The 22342-nt window shown below is 38.7% G+C and overlaps 1 protein-coding gene across 10 annotated transcripts in view; it reads left to right on the top strand.

The window, feature by feature from the left end:
- dsh (Segment polarity protein dishevelled) overlaps nucleotides 1-19131 on the top strand; it is a 184545-nt gene extending 165414 nt beyond the window's left edge. For 6 of the 10 annotated variants that reach the window (XM_071664496.1, XM_071664498.1, XM_071664495.1 and 3 more), the window contains one exon: nucleotides 15516-15654. Coding sequence is in view for 3 of the 10 variants with exons in the window: in XM_071664501.1 (XP_071520602.1) it covers nucleotides 15516-15556 (41 nt within the window). In the remaining 7 variants the exon portion in view is untranslated. Of the gene's footprint in view, nucleotides 1-15515 lie in introns of all 10 variants that reach the window. The other 4 variants (XM_071664501.1, XM_071664493.1, XM_071664500.1 and 1 more) reach the window with 2 other exon arrangements.
- The last annotated feature ends 3211 nt before the right edge of the window (nucleotides 19132-22342 follow it).

Below are 22342 nucleotides of genomic sequence, written 5' to 3'. Positions count from 1 at the left end.
CACTCGATCCTTCCACCTCCAATTTGGTCTTCTGTTTCTCCTTGTTCCCTCCAACTGACACACATATCCTCTTTGTCAACCTTTTCTCACTCATTCTCTCCATGTGTGTGAACCATTTTAACATACCCTCTTCTGCTCTCTCAACCACACACTTTAAATTTCACATATCTCTCTTTTCCTTTCGTTACTTACTTGATGTAACCACCTCACACCTCATACTGTCCACAAACATTTCATTTCAAATGCATCCACCCTCCTCTTTACAACCCTGCAACCCTCTGTACAGCCCACACCTCAACTCGTACTGGTACAAAGTAGGTTTTATGACCCTCCAAAATATGGAAAGAAACAGGGATCACTGCCTGAAACTCTTCTCTGGTATGTGTAATTATGTAATTGTACTATGCTGGAAAGGAGTTTAATACTCTTGTTGGGCTTCCATTTCTTGAAAAAAATATTTTTTCATAACTAATCAAATTTACTTATGCTCTCTTCATTAAGTATGCCCTTATTGATTCTGTTCCAATTATCCACCATTGTTATGCTATAAAATTACTTACGTCTTTAGTGACAAGACTTGCTTAATTTCATGCTCTGTCTTCAGGTTTCTTTATCGCTGCATCTCTCATTCATGCTGTCTTCAGGTTTCTCTATCTCTACATCTCTCAAAGAACTGTTCACTGTTCATGTAAGTGATCTGTTTTAAAAATTTAAAGGTTGCGATGAGTTCACTCCTCACTCTTCTTTTTTCCAGGTTAGGAAAATTTAAAGGCTTTACCCTTCCCTTGTAACTTTGCTTCCTTAGTTCTTGTACCATCTTTGTTGACTTCCTCTATTAGTGCTCTTTGTGCCTCTTTAGGTGTGGTAACCGAACTTGAGTAGCATATTCTAGTTTTGGTCTTGTAGGATGTGAACAACTTAAATATTTCTTCATCCGTAAACTTTGAAAGCTATTCCGATATTTGCTTAATTATAGTTTATCTCCTTTACTGTTCTAATGTGAGACTCTGCTGAGAGGCAAGGGTCAGTGTTGACTCCCAAGCCCATCTCACACACAGAATCCTATAGTGAATAAATCATTTTTCTTTCTTTCATACTATTCGCCATTTCCCGCATTAGCGAGGTAGTGTTAAGAACAGAGGACTGGACCTTTGAGGGAATATCCTCATCTGGCCCCCTTCTCTGTTCCTTCTTTTGGAAAATAAAAAAAAATGAGAGGGGAGGTTTTCCAGCCCCATGTTCCCTTCCCTTTTAGTCGCCTTCTACGACACGCAGGGAATACGTGGGAAGTCTTCTTTCTCCCCTATCCCTAGGGATAAGTGAGTAAATCATATTGAGTTTTATTATCACTTTGTTCCATCCCCATTACCTTACAGATGCTTGGGTTGAATTTCAACTACTATGTATCAGACCAACTTTTGAGTCCATGTAGGTCCCCTTGTAAGTGTATGCAATCCTTCGAGTTTATCGAGGCCCCTTGTAAGTGTATGCAATCCTACTAACTCCTCATGATCTATGCAACATTTACAAACATTTAGGTAGGAGTTGATACCAACAGGCAAGTCATTTACAATGATCAATAAGAATAATTGTCCCAGAATGGAATCCTTTGACTCTCTGATGGTCATCTTTACCCATTTAGAAAATGCTCCCCTGATATGTCCTTTGTTCCCTTACCCTGAAATAAGCTTCTGTCCATTGAAGGAGTTTCTTCCTGGTGATCCAGTTTCTTAATCAGCTTCCCATGTGGAGCAGTGTCAAATGCTTTCTGGCATTCCAGATGCAAACCAACCACACAACCTTCCCTTTTGTCCAAGACAGAGCACTGACTCTATTAGAAATCTAAGAGGTTTATTGCACATGACCTCCTTTCCTGAAAACCATGCTGTCTCTTATGTTTGTAATTTTTTTTCTGTAGAAAGCCATATGTCTGATTTCTAATGATCTTCAGAACCTTCCGGACCACACTTGTCAGTGAGACAGGTCTAGTTTCTCTTCCCAGTCTCCTTTCTTATAGGTAGTTATGATGTGTGTGTGTGTGTGTTAGCACAATAATTCAAGAATGGTATGTGATAGAAAATTCATACTTGTTATATCCTATTTGGAGATGACTGAATGATTTGATTTTGGCTTGTGATTGCTTGAATTTTAGTTTGAATTAAGAGGGATTTTTTTTTCAGTTGCAAGAACTTTGGAGTGCTAGAATATAGGAATTTTAGATTTATAACTTGTATGTTCTAGGTGAAGACAAATACCATGACACAAATTTTTGCATGTTTGTAAGCTAGTTAGCATGATCTTTCTGGCCGTATATTTTATGTTGGTCCTGGTAGGACATCATGCATCACTAGTGCTGTTTGCTATGGGAATGTTCTTGCTTTTATAGTGTGGTTATTGTTAGTATTAGATTTTAGTATTTTTAATTTTTCATCTTTTCATTCCTTAATGTTTCTGTTTTTCATAAATTTTCAGGAAGTTATTTGAAATAGTATCATAGGATTTTATTTTTCTTATACATTGTACCGAAGATATTAATTGAAATTATTCTCTTTTGTTTCTTTGTTATGTATTTTGTTTCATACTTGATCACCATATCGCATGTTAGCGAGGTAGCGCCATGAACAGATGAAGAAAATGCCACATCTGCTCACATCATTTTTCTGGCTGTCTTGTGAAATGCACTGACTGCAGCTCCATATCCACAATCAGGCCCACAGACCTTTCCTTGGTTTACACTGGACACTTCACTTGCTCTGGTTTAGTCCATTAACAGCACCTTGACCCCAGTATACCACATCCCATCAATTCAGTCTATCCCATGCATGCCTTTCACCTTTCTGCATGTTCAGGCCTGATCACTCAAAATCTTTTTCATTTTGTCCTTCCATCTCCAATTGATCTCCTCATTCTCCATGTTCCCTCCACTTCTGACACATATATCCTCATTGTCAACTTTTCCTTGCTCATTCTCTCCATATGTCTAAACTATTTCACCATTCTTCTGCTCTTTCAGCCACACTGTTTTTATTACCACACATTTCTCTTACCCTTGCGTTACTTATTTGATCAAACCTTCTCACACCACAGATTGTCCTCAAACATTTCATTTATGCAGTATTATCACTATTATTACTATTATTATTATTAACAGTAGTTATAGTATTTTTATTATTATTATTATTATTATTATTATTATTATTATTATTATTATTGCAACAAAAAGAAAATGGTTATAAATTCTTAGACTTACCTGAAAAGCAAGCTTCAGTAAGGTAAGAAACTGGAAACTCCACTGGTCGGGAATTTTTATCTTCCAGCCCTCATAACCCCTCCTTTCTCCAGTCAAATCCTAATCCTTCAAGTAATCCATTCCCAGTCATAAATATGATTATGCCTCATTGTAATTCTTCATATGTTTTCCTCCAGTGAATATTTGCACTTCATCATTAGTAACCGTGTATTCCTCTTTATATTATAGTTACCATTGTTAGAATTTATATTTTTATTTTGTCTCAAATATCAGAAGGAAATAATTTACTTTTAGCATATGAATTGCAGCCAAAGATTATTATTCATTGAATTTTCTTGATTGTTGTACTACCCAAAAAGCTAGATTGTTAATGTATATTTATATAACATTTAGTGTCTTTTGATAAGTATGGTTCAATAGAAAAATTTATTTTTATATATTTATTTATTTATTTTTTCTTGGGAATATTGGAGTAGAACCATTAGGACAGAATATACCTAAGATAACTGTGTAGAAAATGTATATGAAAAATGCACTATTTATTATATGATTTTTTGTAATTATACTTTGTCGCTGTCTCCCTTGTTAGTGAGGTAGCACAAGGAAACAGACGAAATAATTGCCCAACCCACCCACACACACATGCATATACATACACGTCCACACACGCACGTATACAAACCTGTATGTTTCAACGTATACATATATGTACGTACAGACGTATTTATTTATTTTATTTTGCTTTGTCGCTGTCTCCCGCGTTAGCGAGGTAGCACAAGGAAACAGAAGAAAGAATGGCCCAGCCCACCTACATACACATATATATACATACACATCCACACACGCAAATGTACATACCTATACATCTCAATGTATACATATATTTACACACACAGACATATACATATATACACATGTACATAATTCATACTGTCTGCCTTTATTTATTCCCATCGCCACCTCGCCACACATGGAATAACAACCCCCTCCCCCCCTCATGTGTGTGAGGTAGCGCTAGGAAAAGACAACAAAGGCCCCATTCGCTCACACTCAGTCTCTAGCTGTCATGTAATAATGCACCGAAACCACAGCTCCCCTTCCACATCCAGGCCCCACAGAACTTTCCATGGTTTACCCCAGATGCTTCACATGCCCTGGTTCGATCCATTGACAGCATGTCGACCCCGGTATACCACATCGTTCCAATTCACTCTATTTCTTGCACGCCTTTCACCCTCCTGCATGTTCAGGCCCTGATCACTCAAAATCTTTTTCACTCCATCTTTCCACCTCCAATATGGTCTCCCACTTCTTCTCGTTCCCTCCACCTCTGACACATATATCCTCTTGGTCAATCTTTCCTCACTCATTCTCTCCATGTGACCAAACCATTTCAAAACACCCTCTTCTGCTCTCTCAACCACACTCTTTTTATTTCCACACATCTCTCTTACCCTTACATTACTTACTTGATCAAACCACCTCACACCTCATATTGTCCTGAAACATCTCATTTCCAGCACATCCACCCTCCTCCGCACAGCTTTATCCATAGCCCGTGCCTTGCAACCATACAACATTGTTGGAACCACTATTCCTTCAAACATAGCCATTTTTGCTTTCCGAGATAATGTTCTCGACTTGCAAACATTCTTCAAGGCTCCCAGAATTTTCGCCCCCTTCCCCACCCTATGATTCACTTCTGCTTCCATGGTTCCATCCGCTGCCAGATCCACTCCCAGATATCTAAAACACTTTACTTCCTCCAGTTTTTCTCCATTCAAACTTACCTCTCAATTGACTTGACCCTCAACCCTACTGTACCTAATAACCTTGCTCATATTCACATTTACTCTCAACTTTCTTCTTTCGCACACTTTACCAAACTCAGTCACCAGCTTCTGCAGTTTCTCACATGAATCAGCCACCAGCGCTGTATCATCAGCGAACAACAACTGACTCACTTCCCAAGCTCTCTCATCCCCAACAGACTTCATACTTGCCCCTCTTTCCAAAACTCTTGCATTCACCTCCCTAACAACCCCATCCATAAACAAATTAAACAGCCATGGAGACATCACACGCCCCTGTCGCAAACCTACATTCAGTGAGAACCAATCACTTTCCTCTCTTCCTACACATACACATGCCTTACATCCTCTATTAAAACTTTTCACTGCTTCTAACAACTTGCCACCCACACCATATATTATTAATACCTTCCACAGAGCATCTCTATCAACTCTATCATATGCCTTCTCCAGATCCATAAATGCTACATACAAATCCATTTGCTTTTCTAAGTATTTCTCACATACATTCTTCAAAGCAAACACCTGATCCACACATCCTCTACCACTTCTGAAACCACACTGCTCTTCCCCAATCTGATGCTCTGTACATGCCTTCACCCTCTCAATCAATACCCTCCCATATAATTTACCAGGAATACTCAACAGACTTTTACCTCTGTAATTTGAGCACTCAATCTTATCCCCTTTGCCTTTGTACAATGGCACTATGCAAGCATTTCGAATCTTCAGGCACCTCACCATGAATCATACATACATTGAATAACCTTACCAACCAGTCAACAATACAGTCACCCCCATTTTTAATGAATTCCACTGCAATGCCATCCAAACCTGCTGCCTTGCCGGCTTTCATCTTCCGCAGAGCTTTTACTACCTCTTCTCTGTTTACCAAATCATTTTCCCTAACCCTCTCACTTTGCACAGCACCTTGACCAAAACACCCTATATCTACCACTCTGTCATTAAACACATTCAACAAACCTTCATAATACTCATTCCATCTCCTTCTCACATCACCACTACTTGTTATCACCTCCCCATTAGCCCCCTTCACTGAAGTTCCCATTTGCTCCCTTGTCTTATGCACTTTATTTACCTCCTTCCAAAACATCTTTTTATTCTCCCTAAAATTTAATGATACTCTCTCACCTCAACTCACATTTGCCCTCTTTTTCACCTCTTGCACCTTTCTCTTGACCTCCTGCCTCTTTCTTATATACATCTCCACTCATTTGCATTTTTTCCCTGCAAAAATCATCCAAATGCCTCTCTCTTCTCTTTCACTAATAATCTTACTTCTTCATCCCACCGCTCACTACCCTTTCTGATCAACCCACCTCCCACGCTTCTCATGCCACAAGCATCTTTTGCGCAAGCCATCACTGATTCCCTAAATACATCCCATTCCTCCCCCACTCCCCTTACTTCCATTGTTCTCACCTTTTTCCATTCTGTACTCAGTCTCTCCTGGTACTTCCTCACACAGGTCTCCTTCCCAAGCTCACTTACTCTCACCACCCTCTTCACCCCAACATTCACTCTTCTTTTCTGAAAACCCCTACAAATCTTCACCTTCGCCTCCAGAAGATAATGATCAGACATCCCTCCAGTTGTACCTCTCAGCACATTATCATCCAAAAGTCTCTCTTTCACGCACCTATCAATTAACACGTAATCCAATCACGCTCTCTGGCCATCTCTCCTACTTACATACGTATACCTATGTATATCTCGCTTTTTAAACCAGGTATTCCCAATCACCAGTCCTTTTTCAGCACATAAATCTACAAGCTCTTCACCATTTCCATTTACAACACTGAACACCCCATGTATACCAATTATTCCCTCAACTGCCACATTACTCACCTTTGCATTCAAATCACCCATCACTATAACCCGGTCTTGTGCATCAAAACCACCAACACACTCATTCATCTGCTCCCAAAACACTTGCCTCTCATGATCTTTCTTCTCATGCCCAGGTGCATATGCACCAATAATCACCCATCTCTTTCCATCAACTTTCAGTTTTACCCATATCAACCTAGAATTTACTTTCTTACACTCTATCACATACTCCCACCACTCCAGTTTCAGGAGTACTGCTACTCCTTCCCTTGCTCTTGTCCTCTCACTAACCCTTGACTTTACTCCCCAGACATTCCCAAACCACTCTTCCCCTTTACCCTTGAGCTTCGTTTCACTCAGAGCCAAAACATCCAGGTTCCTTTCCTCAAACATACTACCCATCTCTCCTTTTTTCTCATCTTGGTTATATCCATACACATTTAGACACCCCAATCTGAGCGTTCTAGGAGGATGAGCAATCCCCGCATGACTCCTTCTGTTTCCCCTTTTAGAAAGTTAAAATACAAGGAGGGGAGGGTTTCTGGCCCCCCCTGATCCCAGCCCCTTTAGTCGCCTTCTATGACCGTGAGGAATGCGTGGGAAGTACACAGACATATACATATATATACATGTGCGTAATTCATACTTGCTGGGTTCAATCATTCCCATTTCCACCCCGCCACACATGAAATGACAACCCCCTCCCCCCTGTATATGAGCTAGGTAGCGCTAGGAAAAGACAACAAAGGCCACATTCATTCACACTCAGTCTCTAACTGTCATGTATAATGCACTGAAACCACATCTCCATTTCCACATCCGGGCCCCACAAAACTTTCCATGGTTTACCCCAGACGCTTTACATGCCCTGGTTCAGTCCATTGTCGGCATGTTAACCCCGTTATACCACATCGTTCCAATTCACTCTATTCCTTGCACGCCTTTCACCCTCCTGCATGTTCAGGCCCCGTTTGCTCAAAATTTTTTTCACTCCATTCTTCCACCTCCAGTTTGGTCTCCCACTTCTCGTTCCCTCCACCTCTGACACATATATCCTCTTGGTCAATTTTTCCTCACTCATTCTCTCCATGTGACCAAACCATTTCAAAACACCCTCTTCTGTTCTCTTAACCACACTCTTTTCATTACCACACATATCTCTTACCCTTTCATTACTTAATCAAACCACCTCACCCCGCATATTGTCCTCAGACATCTCATTTCCAACACATCCACCCTCCTCTGCACAACTCTGCTATAGCCCACACCTCGCAAATATAGAGACCCATACATCTCAATGTACACGTATATATATACACACAGACACATACATATATACACATGCACACAATTCACACTGCCTTTATTTATTCCCATCGCCACCTTGCCACACATTGAATAACTTCCCCCTCCCCCCTCATGTGTGCAAGGTAGCGCCAGGAAAAGACAACAAAGGCCCCATTCGTTCACACTCAGTCTCTAGCTGTCATGTAATAATGCCCGAAACCACAGCTCCCTTTCCACATCCAGGCCCCACAGAACTTTCCATGGTTTACCCCAGACGCTTCACATGCCCTGATTCAATCCATTGACAGCATGTCAACATTGTTGGAACCACTATTCCTTCAAACATAGCCATTTTTGCTTTCGAAGATAATGTTCTCGACTTCCACACATTCTTCAAGGCTCCCAGGATTTTCGCCCCCTCCCCCACCCTATGATTCACTTCCATCCGCTTCCATGGTTCCATCCGCTGCCAGATCCACTCCCAGATATCTAAAACACTTTACTTCCTCCAGTTTTTCTCCATTCAAACTTACCTTCCAGTTGACTTGACCCTCAACCCTACTGTACCTAATAACCTTGCTCTTATTCACATTTACTCTTAACTTTTTTCTTTCACACACTTTACCAAACTCAGTCACCAGCTTCTGCAGTTTCTCACATAATAATGATAGTAATAATAATGATAATAATAGAGATTTCTCATGAAACATAAACAAACATCTTATGAAAATAAGAAAGCAGCAAAGAAGTAACTAATGAACAAACTCCGTAACCTATTCTGGGAGAAATAAAAAACTTTTGGCAGTAGTGTATGGTAGGGTTGTGATATAGCATGAGTAAGAGGCCACAGAAGTTACATCATTATCAAACTGCATTATATGTGACATCCATTTATATGTAAATAATGGGGGGTCAGGTACTGTGAGAGAGAAAAAAAGAAATATACATACTCAAAACGTAAGTTATGTATCAAATGACATTATGAACATTATTCAGGCTATGAAAATATTATACAGTGTTTTCAGAAAATTGTAATTGACAAAAGTGTATATGCTTGTCACATTCTTTTAGGTTAGCTATGTTAGCTAAAGTTTTTATCGAGGATGTAAGGCATGTGTACGTGTAGGAAGAGAGGAAAGTGATTGGTTCTCAGTGAATGTAGGTTTGCGGCAGGGGTGTGTGATGTCTCCATGGTTGTTTAATTTGTTTATGGATGGGGTTGTTAGGGAGGTGAATGCAAGAGTTTTGGAAAGAGGGGCAAGTATGAAGTCTGTTGGGGATGAGAGAGCTTGGGAAGTGAGTCAGTTGTTGTTCGCTGATGATACAGCGCTGGTGGCTGATTCATGTGAGAAACTGCAGAAGCTGGTGACTGAGTTTGGTAAAGTGTGTGAAAGAAGAAAGTTAAGAGTGAATGTGAATAAGAGCAAGGTTATTAGGTACAGTAGGGTTGAGGGTCAAGTCAATTGGGAGGTGAGTTTGAATGGAGAAAAACTGGAGGAAGTGAAGTGTTTTAGATATCTGGGAGTGGATCTGGCAGCGGATGGAACCATGGAAGCGGAAGTGGATCATAGGGTGGGGGAGGGGGCGAAAATTCTGGGAGCCTTGAAGAATGTGTGGAAGTCGAGAACATTATCTCGGAAAGCAAAAATGGGTATGTTTGAAGGAACAGTGGTTCCAACAATGTTGTATGGTTGCGAGGCGTGGGCTATGGATAGAGTTGTGCGCAGGAGGATGGATGTGCTGGAAATGAGATGTTTGAGGACAATGTGTGGTGTGAGGTGGTTTGATCGAGTAAGTAATGTAAGGGTAAGAGAGATGTGTGGAAATAAAAAGAGCGTGGTTGAGAGAGCAGAAGAGGGTGTTTTGAAATGGTTTGGGCACATGGAGAGAATGAGTGAGGAAAGATTGACCAAGAGGATATATGTGTCGGAGGTGGAGGGAACGAGGAGAAGAGGGAGACCAAATTGGAGGTGGAAAGATGGAGTGAAAAAGATTTTGTGTGATCGGGGCCTGAACATGCAGGAGGGTGAAAGGAGGGCAAGGAATAGAGTGAATTGGAGCGATGTGGTATACCGGGGTTGACGTGCTGTCAGTGGATTGAATCAAGGCATGTGAAGCGTCTGGGGTAAACCATGGAAAGCTGTGTAGGTATGTATATTTGCGTGTGTGGACGTATGTATATACATGTGTATGGGTGTGGGTTGGGCCATTTCTTTCGTCTGTTTCCTTGCGCTACCTCGCAGACGCGGGAGACAGCAACAAAGCAAAGAAAAAAAAAAAAAAAAAAATGTCTGCTAAAATTGTGAAGCCAGTCCTGGTAGCAGTGAATTTGATTTCACTGACTAGCTTACCTTCTATCTTCATTAACACCTCTCAAATTTCAGTGGCTTTATTTTTAATCAGTTGATCTGTCATAGGAAACCATTACACCTAGTTTTATTGCACCCAGATATTCAGGCCATCCTTCATCTTTAATTATATTGGCATCTTGAGATGCATTGCCATCTTCAAAGTGGATGGCTGAGAAAACATTTTCATGGTGGATTTGCTTTTTTTTCTTAATAGTGTGGATACTCCTGTGATCATTGACATAATGGCAGGCAACTGCTGAGGTTGTAGACCCACATTCAAGTTCACACAGTATATTGGACAGGCTGACTTGTAGGAGTACTTACTGAATGCTAAAGCATTGTGATAACTAATTCAAATAGGCAGAAATGTGGAAATATATGAGTGGTAAAAGAAGCATTTTCACATATCGAATGCTAGCTGAGAATTAACACATTGGGCAGTGTGGCATGTGCAGCATCAGCACCCCACAGTTTCCTATGAGCTGGGTTCACATTATACCATGACACCTCAGATTATAAAAAAAAAAAAGGGGGAGTGATTTAGGTGCCCATATGATAGCAACATTATTATATCAAATCATATGTTATCGTAACTCTGCTGTATTGGTCAAATATTTTACCAGTGCACTTGTGGTGGAAGTATTCTTCCTCCAAAAATTCTTTATTTCTCCTTAGGTAAGCTATGGAGAGTAATCACTTGTTCCCTAGTTGCTTTAATATTTGTATGTTCTTTAATTTCAAAAGAAAGATAGTTTTTATACTTCAATACTTTGCTTTGTGATATGATATGGGTGTTTGGAAGACCCATTTGATAAAAGCACTAAGGGGAAAAGATTGTTTTATTTTGATTGTTCTTTGTTGTCAGCAAATCTTTTGTTTTATATCAAACATTGTTGTACTATCTCATTTGAACACAAATTAGTTATTTTCATTTGTTGAAGGCTCAATTCAGAATGAGACAAAATTTCACATTGAAGCTGGGCCTTAATTGAAATATAAAGAAAGGGAAAGAAAGAGACAAGGAAAAGTTTTTACAAATTTTGAAGGTAGTGAAAAATCTGTCTTTTAAAAAGAGCCAGGTCATAGTTTTTGTGAAAGCATAAAAGGGTAGAGACTTCCAGAGCTTTAAGGTGTAGGTAAAGAAACAAGTTATCTCACAGCCCCCCTTGAGTTGCCTATGGTCACCCAGTAATCATGTGATGCAGCAGCCTGTTGACTATCTCGTGGTCTAGTGAATGGTGGGGTTACACAAGCAGCCAGCTCCAGGGAGCAGAAACTAAAGTAATATCTATACAAGAAGGAAAGTGAACCAGCATTGCTGCACAGGGCAAGTGGGTCAACTTTTAAAGTTAGCCTAGGAGATTTGATAAGTTGGACCACTTTTGACTTGGCTCTGTCAAGTAAGGATGCAGAGCTACAACCATCCCCAGATATGAGAGCAAGACTCCATACAAGGACCATTAAAAGAATTGTATAAACAGAGCAACTGTGTGTAAGAAAAGAAATTCACACATCTAAACAGGACTTCCAGTTTCTGAGAAGCAGACTTGGCTATTCCTGTAACATGAGGTTTCCAAGTTTTGATATTACAGTTATACTGTATATGTTTATTGAGTTAAGAGGTCAAATTACAGAGCTATTAAAGTATTTCATCGACCCCATTGAAAAGTTATGTCCAAGTCTGAGTTTAGTAAGGATGTTTTGTTGAGACGAGATGCCGATTGGTAATTTGTAGAGAAAGGAAATTGTTTTTCGAATGGTATTCTGTGTTATTCTGTATATTTTGGCCAATTACAGCATATTTCCTTGTTTTGTCACACTTCATATCATGTTCTTTAGCTGTTTTCCTAAATTTTTCTGAATGTTTAGATTATTTTCATGCATTGGGTTAGAACATTTTGAAAGGGGTTAGAAAAATTATATATTTTTTTTCTTGCTTTTTAGCTGTTTCCCACATTAGCAAGGTAGCAAAGGAGCAGACAAAGAAAAGGCCTCATTTGTTCACATTTATTCTATGCCTATCATGTTATGCCTCAAATGTACTGCTACCTATTCACAAATACAGATCGATAGCTGTTTCATATACCCTGGCTCAATCTGTTGACAGCACATCCCCCCTGTATACCACATTGCTCCAATTCATTTTGTAATGTGCAAGACTTTCACACACCTGCATGTGCAGGCTCAAAGCACTCAAAACCATATTCACACTATCCATCCACCCCCTTTATCAACCTCTCCTCACCCTTTCTATCCATTTTAACACAACTCCTGCACCTCTCAGTTCTTAATATCACACCTTTCTCTTACCCAATCATCACTTGCTCAATCATCCCACCATCATGCCATGTATTGTTCTCAAACATTCCATTTCCAACACATTCACTCTCTTCTGTATATCATCCTCTGTATTCCATGCCTCACATTCATACATCATCATGGGACTATATAGTACCTTCAGATACTCAATTTTTTCATCCATACCCTGATTTGCCCTCCTGGATAGTGACCTTTCTTTCCACACATTCCTCAATGCTCCTAGAACCTTTTCCCCCTCATCCACCCTATGACTCACCTCTGCTTCCATGTTTCCTTTTGCTGCCATGTTCACCTTGAGATATCCAGAACTCAGTTTCCTACAGGTTCTCTCCATTCAAACTCACACTTTAAATAGAAGATCTCTCTTCACTCCTAAACATTCAAACATGCCAGATAGTGACCTCACATTCTACTTATTCTTCAATGCTCCTAACACCTTTGCTCCTTTACCCTCTGTGACTCTTCTCAGCTTATCTAGTTTTGTTCACTACCAAATCCATTCCTAGTAATCCAAAACACCACTTCCTCAAGTTCTCTCTATTCATACTCACACTTCAACTAACCTATCACTCTTCACTCCTAAACTTAATTACTTTGCTTTTATTCACTAGAGGCCATAGATTTGTCGGACCCTAACATGATTATATTAAAAAACGAGTATGGAGATGGAAGTGGCAAGAGAACTTATGGGAAGAAAATAGCGAGGTATATGGTACTTGCAAGGAGAAGAGGGCAGGACTAGCCCAGTAGTCTCATGTTGATGAGACAAAAAGTAAGACCTACAATCCTAACATGGAGGTTGTTAGATTGCACTGGCACTGCTTTAACACTCCTAAGTCAGGATGGTAGTACCACCTTGGGTGGCTGCTGATAACAATCTACTTCCTTCCTGCCTACCTACTTACTCTCTCCATTCACCTCCTATCACCTCCTACCCATAATGTTTTTCTTTTTTTGAAAAACCTTTATAATGCTTCATCCTAGATTCCACAAAGTAGTGATCACACATCTTGCCAGCGGCCTCTCTCAGCACATTAACACCGAAGTTGCTCTCTTCATCACTACTTGTTACCACTTACTCATTCTTCTCCTTCACCAATGTTCTCGTTTGTTCTCTTGTTTTTTTGCATACTGTTTACTTCCATTCCAAACATCTTTTCTTTCTTTGAAGTTTGCAAATACTTGCCTACCCAACTCTCATTTGTGCTCTTTCTCACCCCTGCACCTCCCTCTTGACCAGGTGCTACTTTCTCTTGTGTCTCCCAGTCATGCACTACTTCTCTTAAAGTACCACCCATATACCTGTCTTTTCTCTTTCACTAGCACCTTTGCTTCTTCATCCCACCACTCTCTTCCCTTTCTAATCTACCAACATGCCGTATGCATCTCTCCCACCTGCCAGCTCTGTCCCCCGTATATCTCCTATTCCTCACCCACTATCTTAGCATCGTTTCTACTCTCACTTTTTGCCATTCTCCATTCACTGTATCCTGGTATTTCTTCATGCAAATCTTTTCCAAGCTCTCTTACTCTCACCTCTCTTTTCTCATCCATAATGTTTCCTCTTTTCCAAAAAATATGTACAAATCTTCTCCCATGCCTCCACAAGGTGATAATCAGACACCAAACCAGCTTCCCCTCTCAGCACATTCATGTCCAAAAGTCTCTTTTACATTCTTGTTAATTATCATGTAATCTAGTAATGCTTTGCTGGCCATCTGCTACTCACATGTGGACACGTTCTTTTTTTTTATACAAGGAACTCGCAATCGTCAGTTCTTTTTCAGCACACAACCCCACAAGCTGTTCACCATTTCCATTCACCTTACTGAATACCCCATGCCCTCAATTACCCTCATCTGCCACATTACTTACTTTCATATTTAAATCACCAATCACTGATATCTGGTCTCTTGCATCAAAACTGCTGATACGCTCACTCAGCTGTTCACTAAATGCTTGTTTCACATGATTTTTTTTCCCATGGCCAGGAGCTAAGGGCATAACCACCCAACTGTTACTGTCCACTTTCATTTTTACCCTCATCAGTCTAGATCTCATATCCTTATAATCTTTCACACAGTCCCACAGCTCCTGCTTCAGCTTTAGTGCAACCCCTTCCTTATCTCTTGTCCACATACCAACCTCTGACTTGACTCCTAAAACATTTCCACAACATTCTTCCCTTTACCATTGAGCTTTGTTTCACTCATAGCCAGTCCTCCCAGATTTCTTTCCTCAAAACACAACAATTATCTCTCCTCATCTTTGTTACTTCCACCAATATGTATAGACAGCTTAGCTTAACCCTTTGAGAAGGAGAAGCACTCCCCACCTGGCTTCTTCTATTCCATCTTTTAGAAATTTGAATACAAGAAGGGAAGAGTTTCCAGGTCTTCGTTGCTGTCCCCGTTTAGTCACCTTCTATGACACACAAGGAATTCAGAGTTAGAATTCTTTCTCCCTTATCCCTATACACTTTGTGTATATTTCAAATTTGTTTTATTTCTGGCATCATATTAGACCTAAGAGTAGTAATTGGTGACAAAAATGATTGACTTTTGCAATAACTCTTCTTCCAGTAATACTATGTTTTTTCCAGTTTTATATATTTTCATAAGTATTTATGTTTAACATTTATTTCAGAGGAGGACATTCAAGGTTACCAGTTTAGTGACCGCAGCTAGTCACATGAAGATGGGTGGAGAACCCCAGCCTGAGCTGAAATCTCATGGGAAACTGTGTCAAATCTCAGTGGAAGCTGCTTAATGTTATCAACATAAGTGATGTAGTTAACTGCTTCTTGTTGCTTTTAAGGTGGCCTCCCAGAACTTGATTTTGAAACTGTGTAATTAAGCATTAAAATGAAATTCAAGTAGAGGTAATGATAACAGATGATTTATTCCAATTTTTAATAATATATTTTTTTATGTGCATACCAGTAATTACATAACTGCAGCACCAGTTGATACTACTCACAATTACTATACGATATGATTAATTCGAAGTAAGTTTACCTACCCATCTTTATTCCCTAAACTGTATCACATTTTAAGGAATATGCTAATGGGAGGATGTCAGTCCTTTGAATGGGAATCAGTTTATGAATTCATCTGAATATGTCTACTGACGTGGAAGATAACATTATTCAGGTTTTACTTGTACCTAGGGGATTAAGTGACCCTGAAAGATGACAGAGACATTGTAGATGAAACTTACTATGTTTTATCTTTCTTCTTCAGAAGTCATCGCAAGGTTCATTCAAGAATAGTTTGAGAGGGAAGTGGATGTCATGAGTGTTTATATGATTAATCAGTGATATTAAAAAATTGGACCCCATCTGGCAGTTATGTATCAAAACTCTGTCAATTTTATTGAAAATAACGAAAATGTAATTGAAAGGAAAATATGTGGGTATTTACAGCATACAATTTTCAGTAGTATGGCTTTGGTACCCCCGAAAAGAAACAAGTTAATGAAAGATACAAACCGATATTTAAGATGTGAATTGAACTTGACCATGTAATGACCTGTTTACTCCTGCCCATTATGAAAAAAAAGGACTTATCTTGAGGAGATTCCAGGTATATAAAAGTGCAAATCATTGAAAGTGGATTTTCATAATTTTTGAAGTGACTTCCAGGCTTTGTATTTCTGCAGATTCATATGCAATAATTTCATTCATTCAGTAATTTGAATAGTGGAGTTTCAAGATATAAGTAATTGCAGATATTTTATGCAACTTTTTAAGAGAATTGTGTTATGTACAGTGAATATGACAAACTATTGTCATTTCTTTAATCTTCTGTGTGGAGTCATCTTGTGATAAATAAAGGCTCCCTCAGTTCAGCAGTAAGTTCAGAGTATGGATTGGAAATGAACTTGTAAAAACTGGAATAATGAAAACCTGCTGGTTAACTTCTTAGTTTCATCCAGAAGAACAGCAACATGAGGGTCTATGAGCTTTCTTTTGTCAGCAGAAAATTGCACCATGTAATGTGCATAGGAGGGGCCATGACTGCAGGTATCATGATTGTCATTATGTTTTGTTAGTTGCAGCTATCTTAATTACAATGAAAGATGAGTATTTTGTCATTTTTAATCCCATTTCAAAGTGCAGTTAAATCCTCTAAAGTATAATCAGATGTATTAAGTACAGGTAATATTGTTTATAGCCATCCAAAACTTGTATGTAACTGTGATTGGAGCAAATGTACTTGACAGGACATACTGAAGAACGTACTGATGAGTATGAAGGTTACAATATTTAATGAAATTTCCTTGAAACTTTTTGTAGTTCAGTTGAAAGTGAAGAATGCTATTTTTTTTATGATTGAAGAATAGCAGTTTAAACATAATAAAAGATGAAGACAGAAAAATTACTACATTGCATTAAAAGTAAAGGAGTGAAGAAGTATGTCTTATGATGGTCATGATTAACTGATTAATGCTCATAAAATTATTTATTTATTTATTCGATGGCATTAGCAGATTTGAGTATGTCAGTGTTATATTCTATTGTATTGTTTATTTTACCATTCTTTTTATTATGTTTTTAAGTTACAAGGTCAAACATGTTTAATAAGATTGCAGAAAAATATCCTGCCCAACAACTAAACTGTATACCAGTAAGCAGTGTCAGTGTTAGATTATCACAATTGAATATTTAAGGTTTTAATGATTTTTATTTTTGTATTGTGATCGCAATACATGAGACCTGAGTTTCATCCTGGGGCTAGGAATGGTTGGCAGCTATTCAGTGTGATATGCTTAGAGCCTGTCTCTGTCATGTGCTTAGTGTTTATCACTCATGTGCAGAGCTAGTCACATTGTCATTTGCAGGGCTGGTCACTCTGTTATATGCTTAGACATGTTTATTAAAATATGCATAGTGCCAGTTACAGTACTTTGTTTTGTGCAGAGTTGGTCAGTCTGTTGTATATGCAGAGATGGTCACTGTCATGTGCATAGAACCTGTTTATCAGTTGTTTGCATTGGGTGAGTTACTTTGTTGTGTTAAGGTCCAGGATTAAGCTGAAGCGAAACCTCACCATGGAACTTGGTATCCTGTGATTGTGGAGAATAGCTTAAAACAGACTTTGTTACTTTTAAAGTGTCTAAGTAACAGCAGCAGTGACACAAGGGGTAGCTTAGACAATGAGATCAGTACTGTGTATGTAGCTTATTTCCATTGGGGAAGTGTATGATAAATTGGCCCTTATACTCCTGAATTATTACTCATCGCAAACATTTATGGTTCATGAGTTCCTAATTTTTTATATAGAATTTTGGCAGAGATCATCACCTGGCAATATACAGATGTAGCACAAACTTGTTATGAGAAGCTGTATGTTGTATTTTTATTGTTTCTTTATCACTGTGTTAAAAATCAAAAGAATATAAATTCATATATTTCATTTAAACTTTGTTAGTCAATCAGTGGTAATTCTAAAGAAGTGGCATATTGTACATTGTTTTAGCATCAGCTTTTATTTCATTTCACATTCAGGGGCTGGAAGTCACCATATCGTACTGTACATATACACTCTAGTTTTACAGAGTACCGTCGTGTCTTCGCTTACAGCCTGTGATGCAACTGTTCAAACTATATGAGTTTTTTCTCTGCTATAGTTTGAGTATTTTGTCTCTGCCATTTTATTGTGATTTTTGTCTTGTTCCTTTATATTTTTTAATCTGTATTTATGTATATAAAAAAGTATAGGAGAATAATCTCCTCTACTACGGAATGGCATCTGCATATCTGTTACTGTAATATACTGTAAGCTTGACAGTTATAGTATTGACTTCAATACATTTGTGCAGTCTTGGTTGAAATATCCCTTCTGGTGAATGTTTTTATAAAGAAAAGGGAGATGTTGATACCATAACATGCAAGGGTTTGGGCTGGCAGTGAGTAAGCCAAGGTCAATATTCAAGTGGTACCAGTATGTTCTTTTATATTACATACTCTTGCTTCTTCAGGGATACTTATTAATGCTCTTCAGTATGTGCTGCATAATTCATCTCATAGGGCAATCATGAATTTGAATAAAGAGGTTGAAAAATTGCTTTGCTGGTACAGGTATATTATGTACTTTTCATGCAGAAATCAACATTATTGTGTTCAGTGAGCATTGATCTAAGCAAATCTCCATTCTTCTGTTGTGCTTCATTGATGATGATGGATTTGTACTCAGTGGGATCCATTCTGGTTCTTATTATTGTAAGTCATAGAGGTCAAATATACTAATTGAACATGCCAGTTGATTTTGGGTTTATACCTTAATGCAATAGATATAATTTTCACATGTTGCTGCCTTATGAAAGTTTTAGAGTGTTTAGAAGTGAATCAGAGTTACACTTAAAAGAAATAAGATTGTAGATTAAGTGTATGAAGGGAGGATTGAATTTCAATGAATTATAATGTTTGTGGAGTATGTTTTGTATTGTGACATGAAAATATGTCACGAATTGGGGAAATAAGAAAACCTTCAAAAATTACCGTTAAGTCTGGAAAGATTGTATATTGAGTATAGGGTATTTAGCTGACAAAAAGTGTTGTTGTTGTCAAGAGTTATTCAAAAAAATAGTTCTGAACCTATTTCTTGTAAATGCCAATTTGCACTGTATGGGGAGAGAGTTTTACACTTGTAGGGCACCATCTCCTGAACATTCTCTAACGTCATACAACTTCTTTGATTTATGTCTGCTGTCTGCAAGAAACGATTAAAAGTAGAAGCAGCTTTTGATTATGAATTTAGTAAATTTACTGATGCAATAGCCATTACATATTGTCAAAACAAGGAATTTTCTCATGAACATGGCAGTTTCCCTATTATTTAAGCTTTTTCAGCTTAATGAGGTTTCATTTTGTTTGTTCATGAATATGTGAAAATTTTGGAGAAACTAGGTTTTCAGTTAGTGAAAGTTACAGTTGATGAAAATGTAGTTGTGATAAAAAGTGTCAAAGGGGGTTTACCTCATTATAGACTTCATAATTGGTGTTACAGAATTCTTTTTAATGCTTGATATCTGAAAGTATTAGTTACACTGTGAGTGAAAAGCCACCTTCAGCAAGGTTGTAGCATTTGTGATTGATGAAAAGGAGTACCATCTCATTCAGGAATTTCACATTCCAAAGGAGTCTGTTGATTACTACCAGCTACTGGTTGTAGTGCAACCTTGAACCTCATAATGTGGTCCTGGGTTTACATGCCAACAGGAAGTAATCAAAAAAAAATTTTGACTGGATCTTTTAGTTATTGTAAATCTTGATATAGACACTTATAGTCACAGAAGTGATGAGATAAGGAATTGAAGGGTTTTATATTGTGAGTAGGTATGTAGAAAACAGAGTACTAAGTGTGCATCTTTTTCTGCCTTTTTATGTTACTTGCTTTTTCCCACCTTAGCAAGTTAGTGCCAGATATTACAGAGCCTTCAAGGAAAAATCCTTGTCTGGCTCTATTTCTCCCTTCAGAGAGTTATAATACACGAAGGAAGGATTTCCAAACCTTTTGTCATCTGTAACACACACGTAGGGGTAGTGTTATTTGTTCCTTGTCCCCAGGGATAAGCATGAAGTATACCTGATAATAGTAAATAGATATGATTGATAATAAGGCACTGTAGATATGCCTGTAAACGTACTTAGGCATTTTATAATTTTTTGATAGCATGTAGATTCCTTATGCATATACTGGGAAATAGAGTGAAAGGTAAATAGATTTTTTTTTCTAGTCATCCATTGAGATGGATGATGAAGTGTAGCAAATATCTTTCACAGTTTTGTTGGATATTTTTATTACATTATGTTGAATGCATTTGATTGTAAGATTATAGTATGTTGTTGGATGAGCAAAAGGTAGAAGTTGAAAGAGTTTTATTTTACAGAGGTCCCTTATGTATTGAAGTATTATCAACTGTGATTTTGCTCATCCACAGAATGATAATTGCTCTTTTGCCGACTGCAGCATACAAAATCTGATGGGAAGAAGGTAGAGGTTAGAGGATTTTTGATATACAGAGGTCCCTTATCTACTGCAGTATTGTCACCTGCTGTTTTGAGGAACCACACTCAAAATAATAGATACCATTTTGTCAACTGCAATATACAGTTTTGAGAATCAGTATTGCAGAGGCTGGGGGCTGTTTTCATATTTATTTTTGTAACCAAGCACCCATCTATCAGTCATATAGTACAAAAACATATTTGTGTTTTCTAGGAAATACTTTATACCATACTTTTATTTTCATTTTATTATACTTATGTGCCATCTCCTGTGTTGGCGAGGTAGCGCAAGGAAACTGACAAGGAATGGCCCAACCCACCCACATACGCCCACACATCCACATGTACTTACATATACATTTCATTGTATACATGCAGGCACAGACATATACATATATACATATCCATACTTGCTGCCTTCATCCATTCCCATTACCACCCTGTGACATGCGCGAAATAGCCACCCCCCTCCCCCTGCGAGGCAGCACCAGGAACAGACAAAAAAGGCCACATTCGTTCACACTCAGTCTCTACCCGTCATGTGTAATGCAACCAAACCACAGCTCCCTTTCCACATCCAGGCCCCACAGACCTTCCCATGGTTTACTCCAGATGCTTCACATGCCCTGGTTCAGTCCATTGACAGCATGTCGTCCTTGGTATACCACATCATTCCAATTCACTCTATTCCTTGCATGCCTTTCACCCTCCTGTACGTTTAGGCCCTAATTCCTCAAAATCCTTTTCACTCCATCCTTCCAGCTTCAGTTTGGTCTCCCATTTCTTCCCTCCATCTCTGACATTTATATCCTCTTTATCAATCTTTCCTCGCTCATTCTCTCCATGTGTCCAAACCATTTCAACACACCCTCTTCTGATCTCTCAACCACACTCTTTTTATTACCACACATCTCTCTTACCCTTTCATTGCTTACTCAATCAAACCACCTTACACCACATATTGTCCTCAAACATTTCATTTGCAACACTTCCACCCTCCTCTTCACAACCCTACCTGTAGCCCATACCTCGCAACCATATAACATTGTTGGAGACACTGTTCCTTCAAACATACCAATTCCTGCTCTCTCAGATAATGTTCTTGCCTTCCACACATTCTTCATTGCTCCCAGAACCTTTGCTCCCTCCCCCACCCTGTGACTCACTTCCGCTTCCATGGTTCCATCCACTGCTAAGTCCACTCCCAGATATCTAAAACACTTCACTTCCCCATTTTTTTCTTCATTTAAACTTTCCTCCCAGTTAACTTGTCCCTCAACCCTACTGAACCTAATAACCTTGCTCTTATTCACATTTACTCTCAACTTTCTTCTTTCACTCACTTTACCAAACTCAGTCACCAACTTATGCAGTTTCTCACCCGAATCAGCCACCAGCACTGTATCATCAGCGTACAACAACTGACCCACTTCCCAAGCCCTCTCATCCAGAACAGACTGCA

Source organism: Panulirus ornatus, chromosome 9 (assembly GCF_036320965.1).
Source record: "Panulirus ornatus isolate Po-2019 chromosome 9, ASM3632096v1, whole genome shotgun sequence".
NCBI classification, from domain to species: Eukaryota; Metazoa; Arthropoda; class Malacostraca; order Decapoda; family Palinuridae; genus Panulirus; species Panulirus ornatus.
The sequence above is the reverse complement of the archived record's forward strand: the minus strand, read 5'-3'. Positions and strand labels throughout refer to the sequence as shown.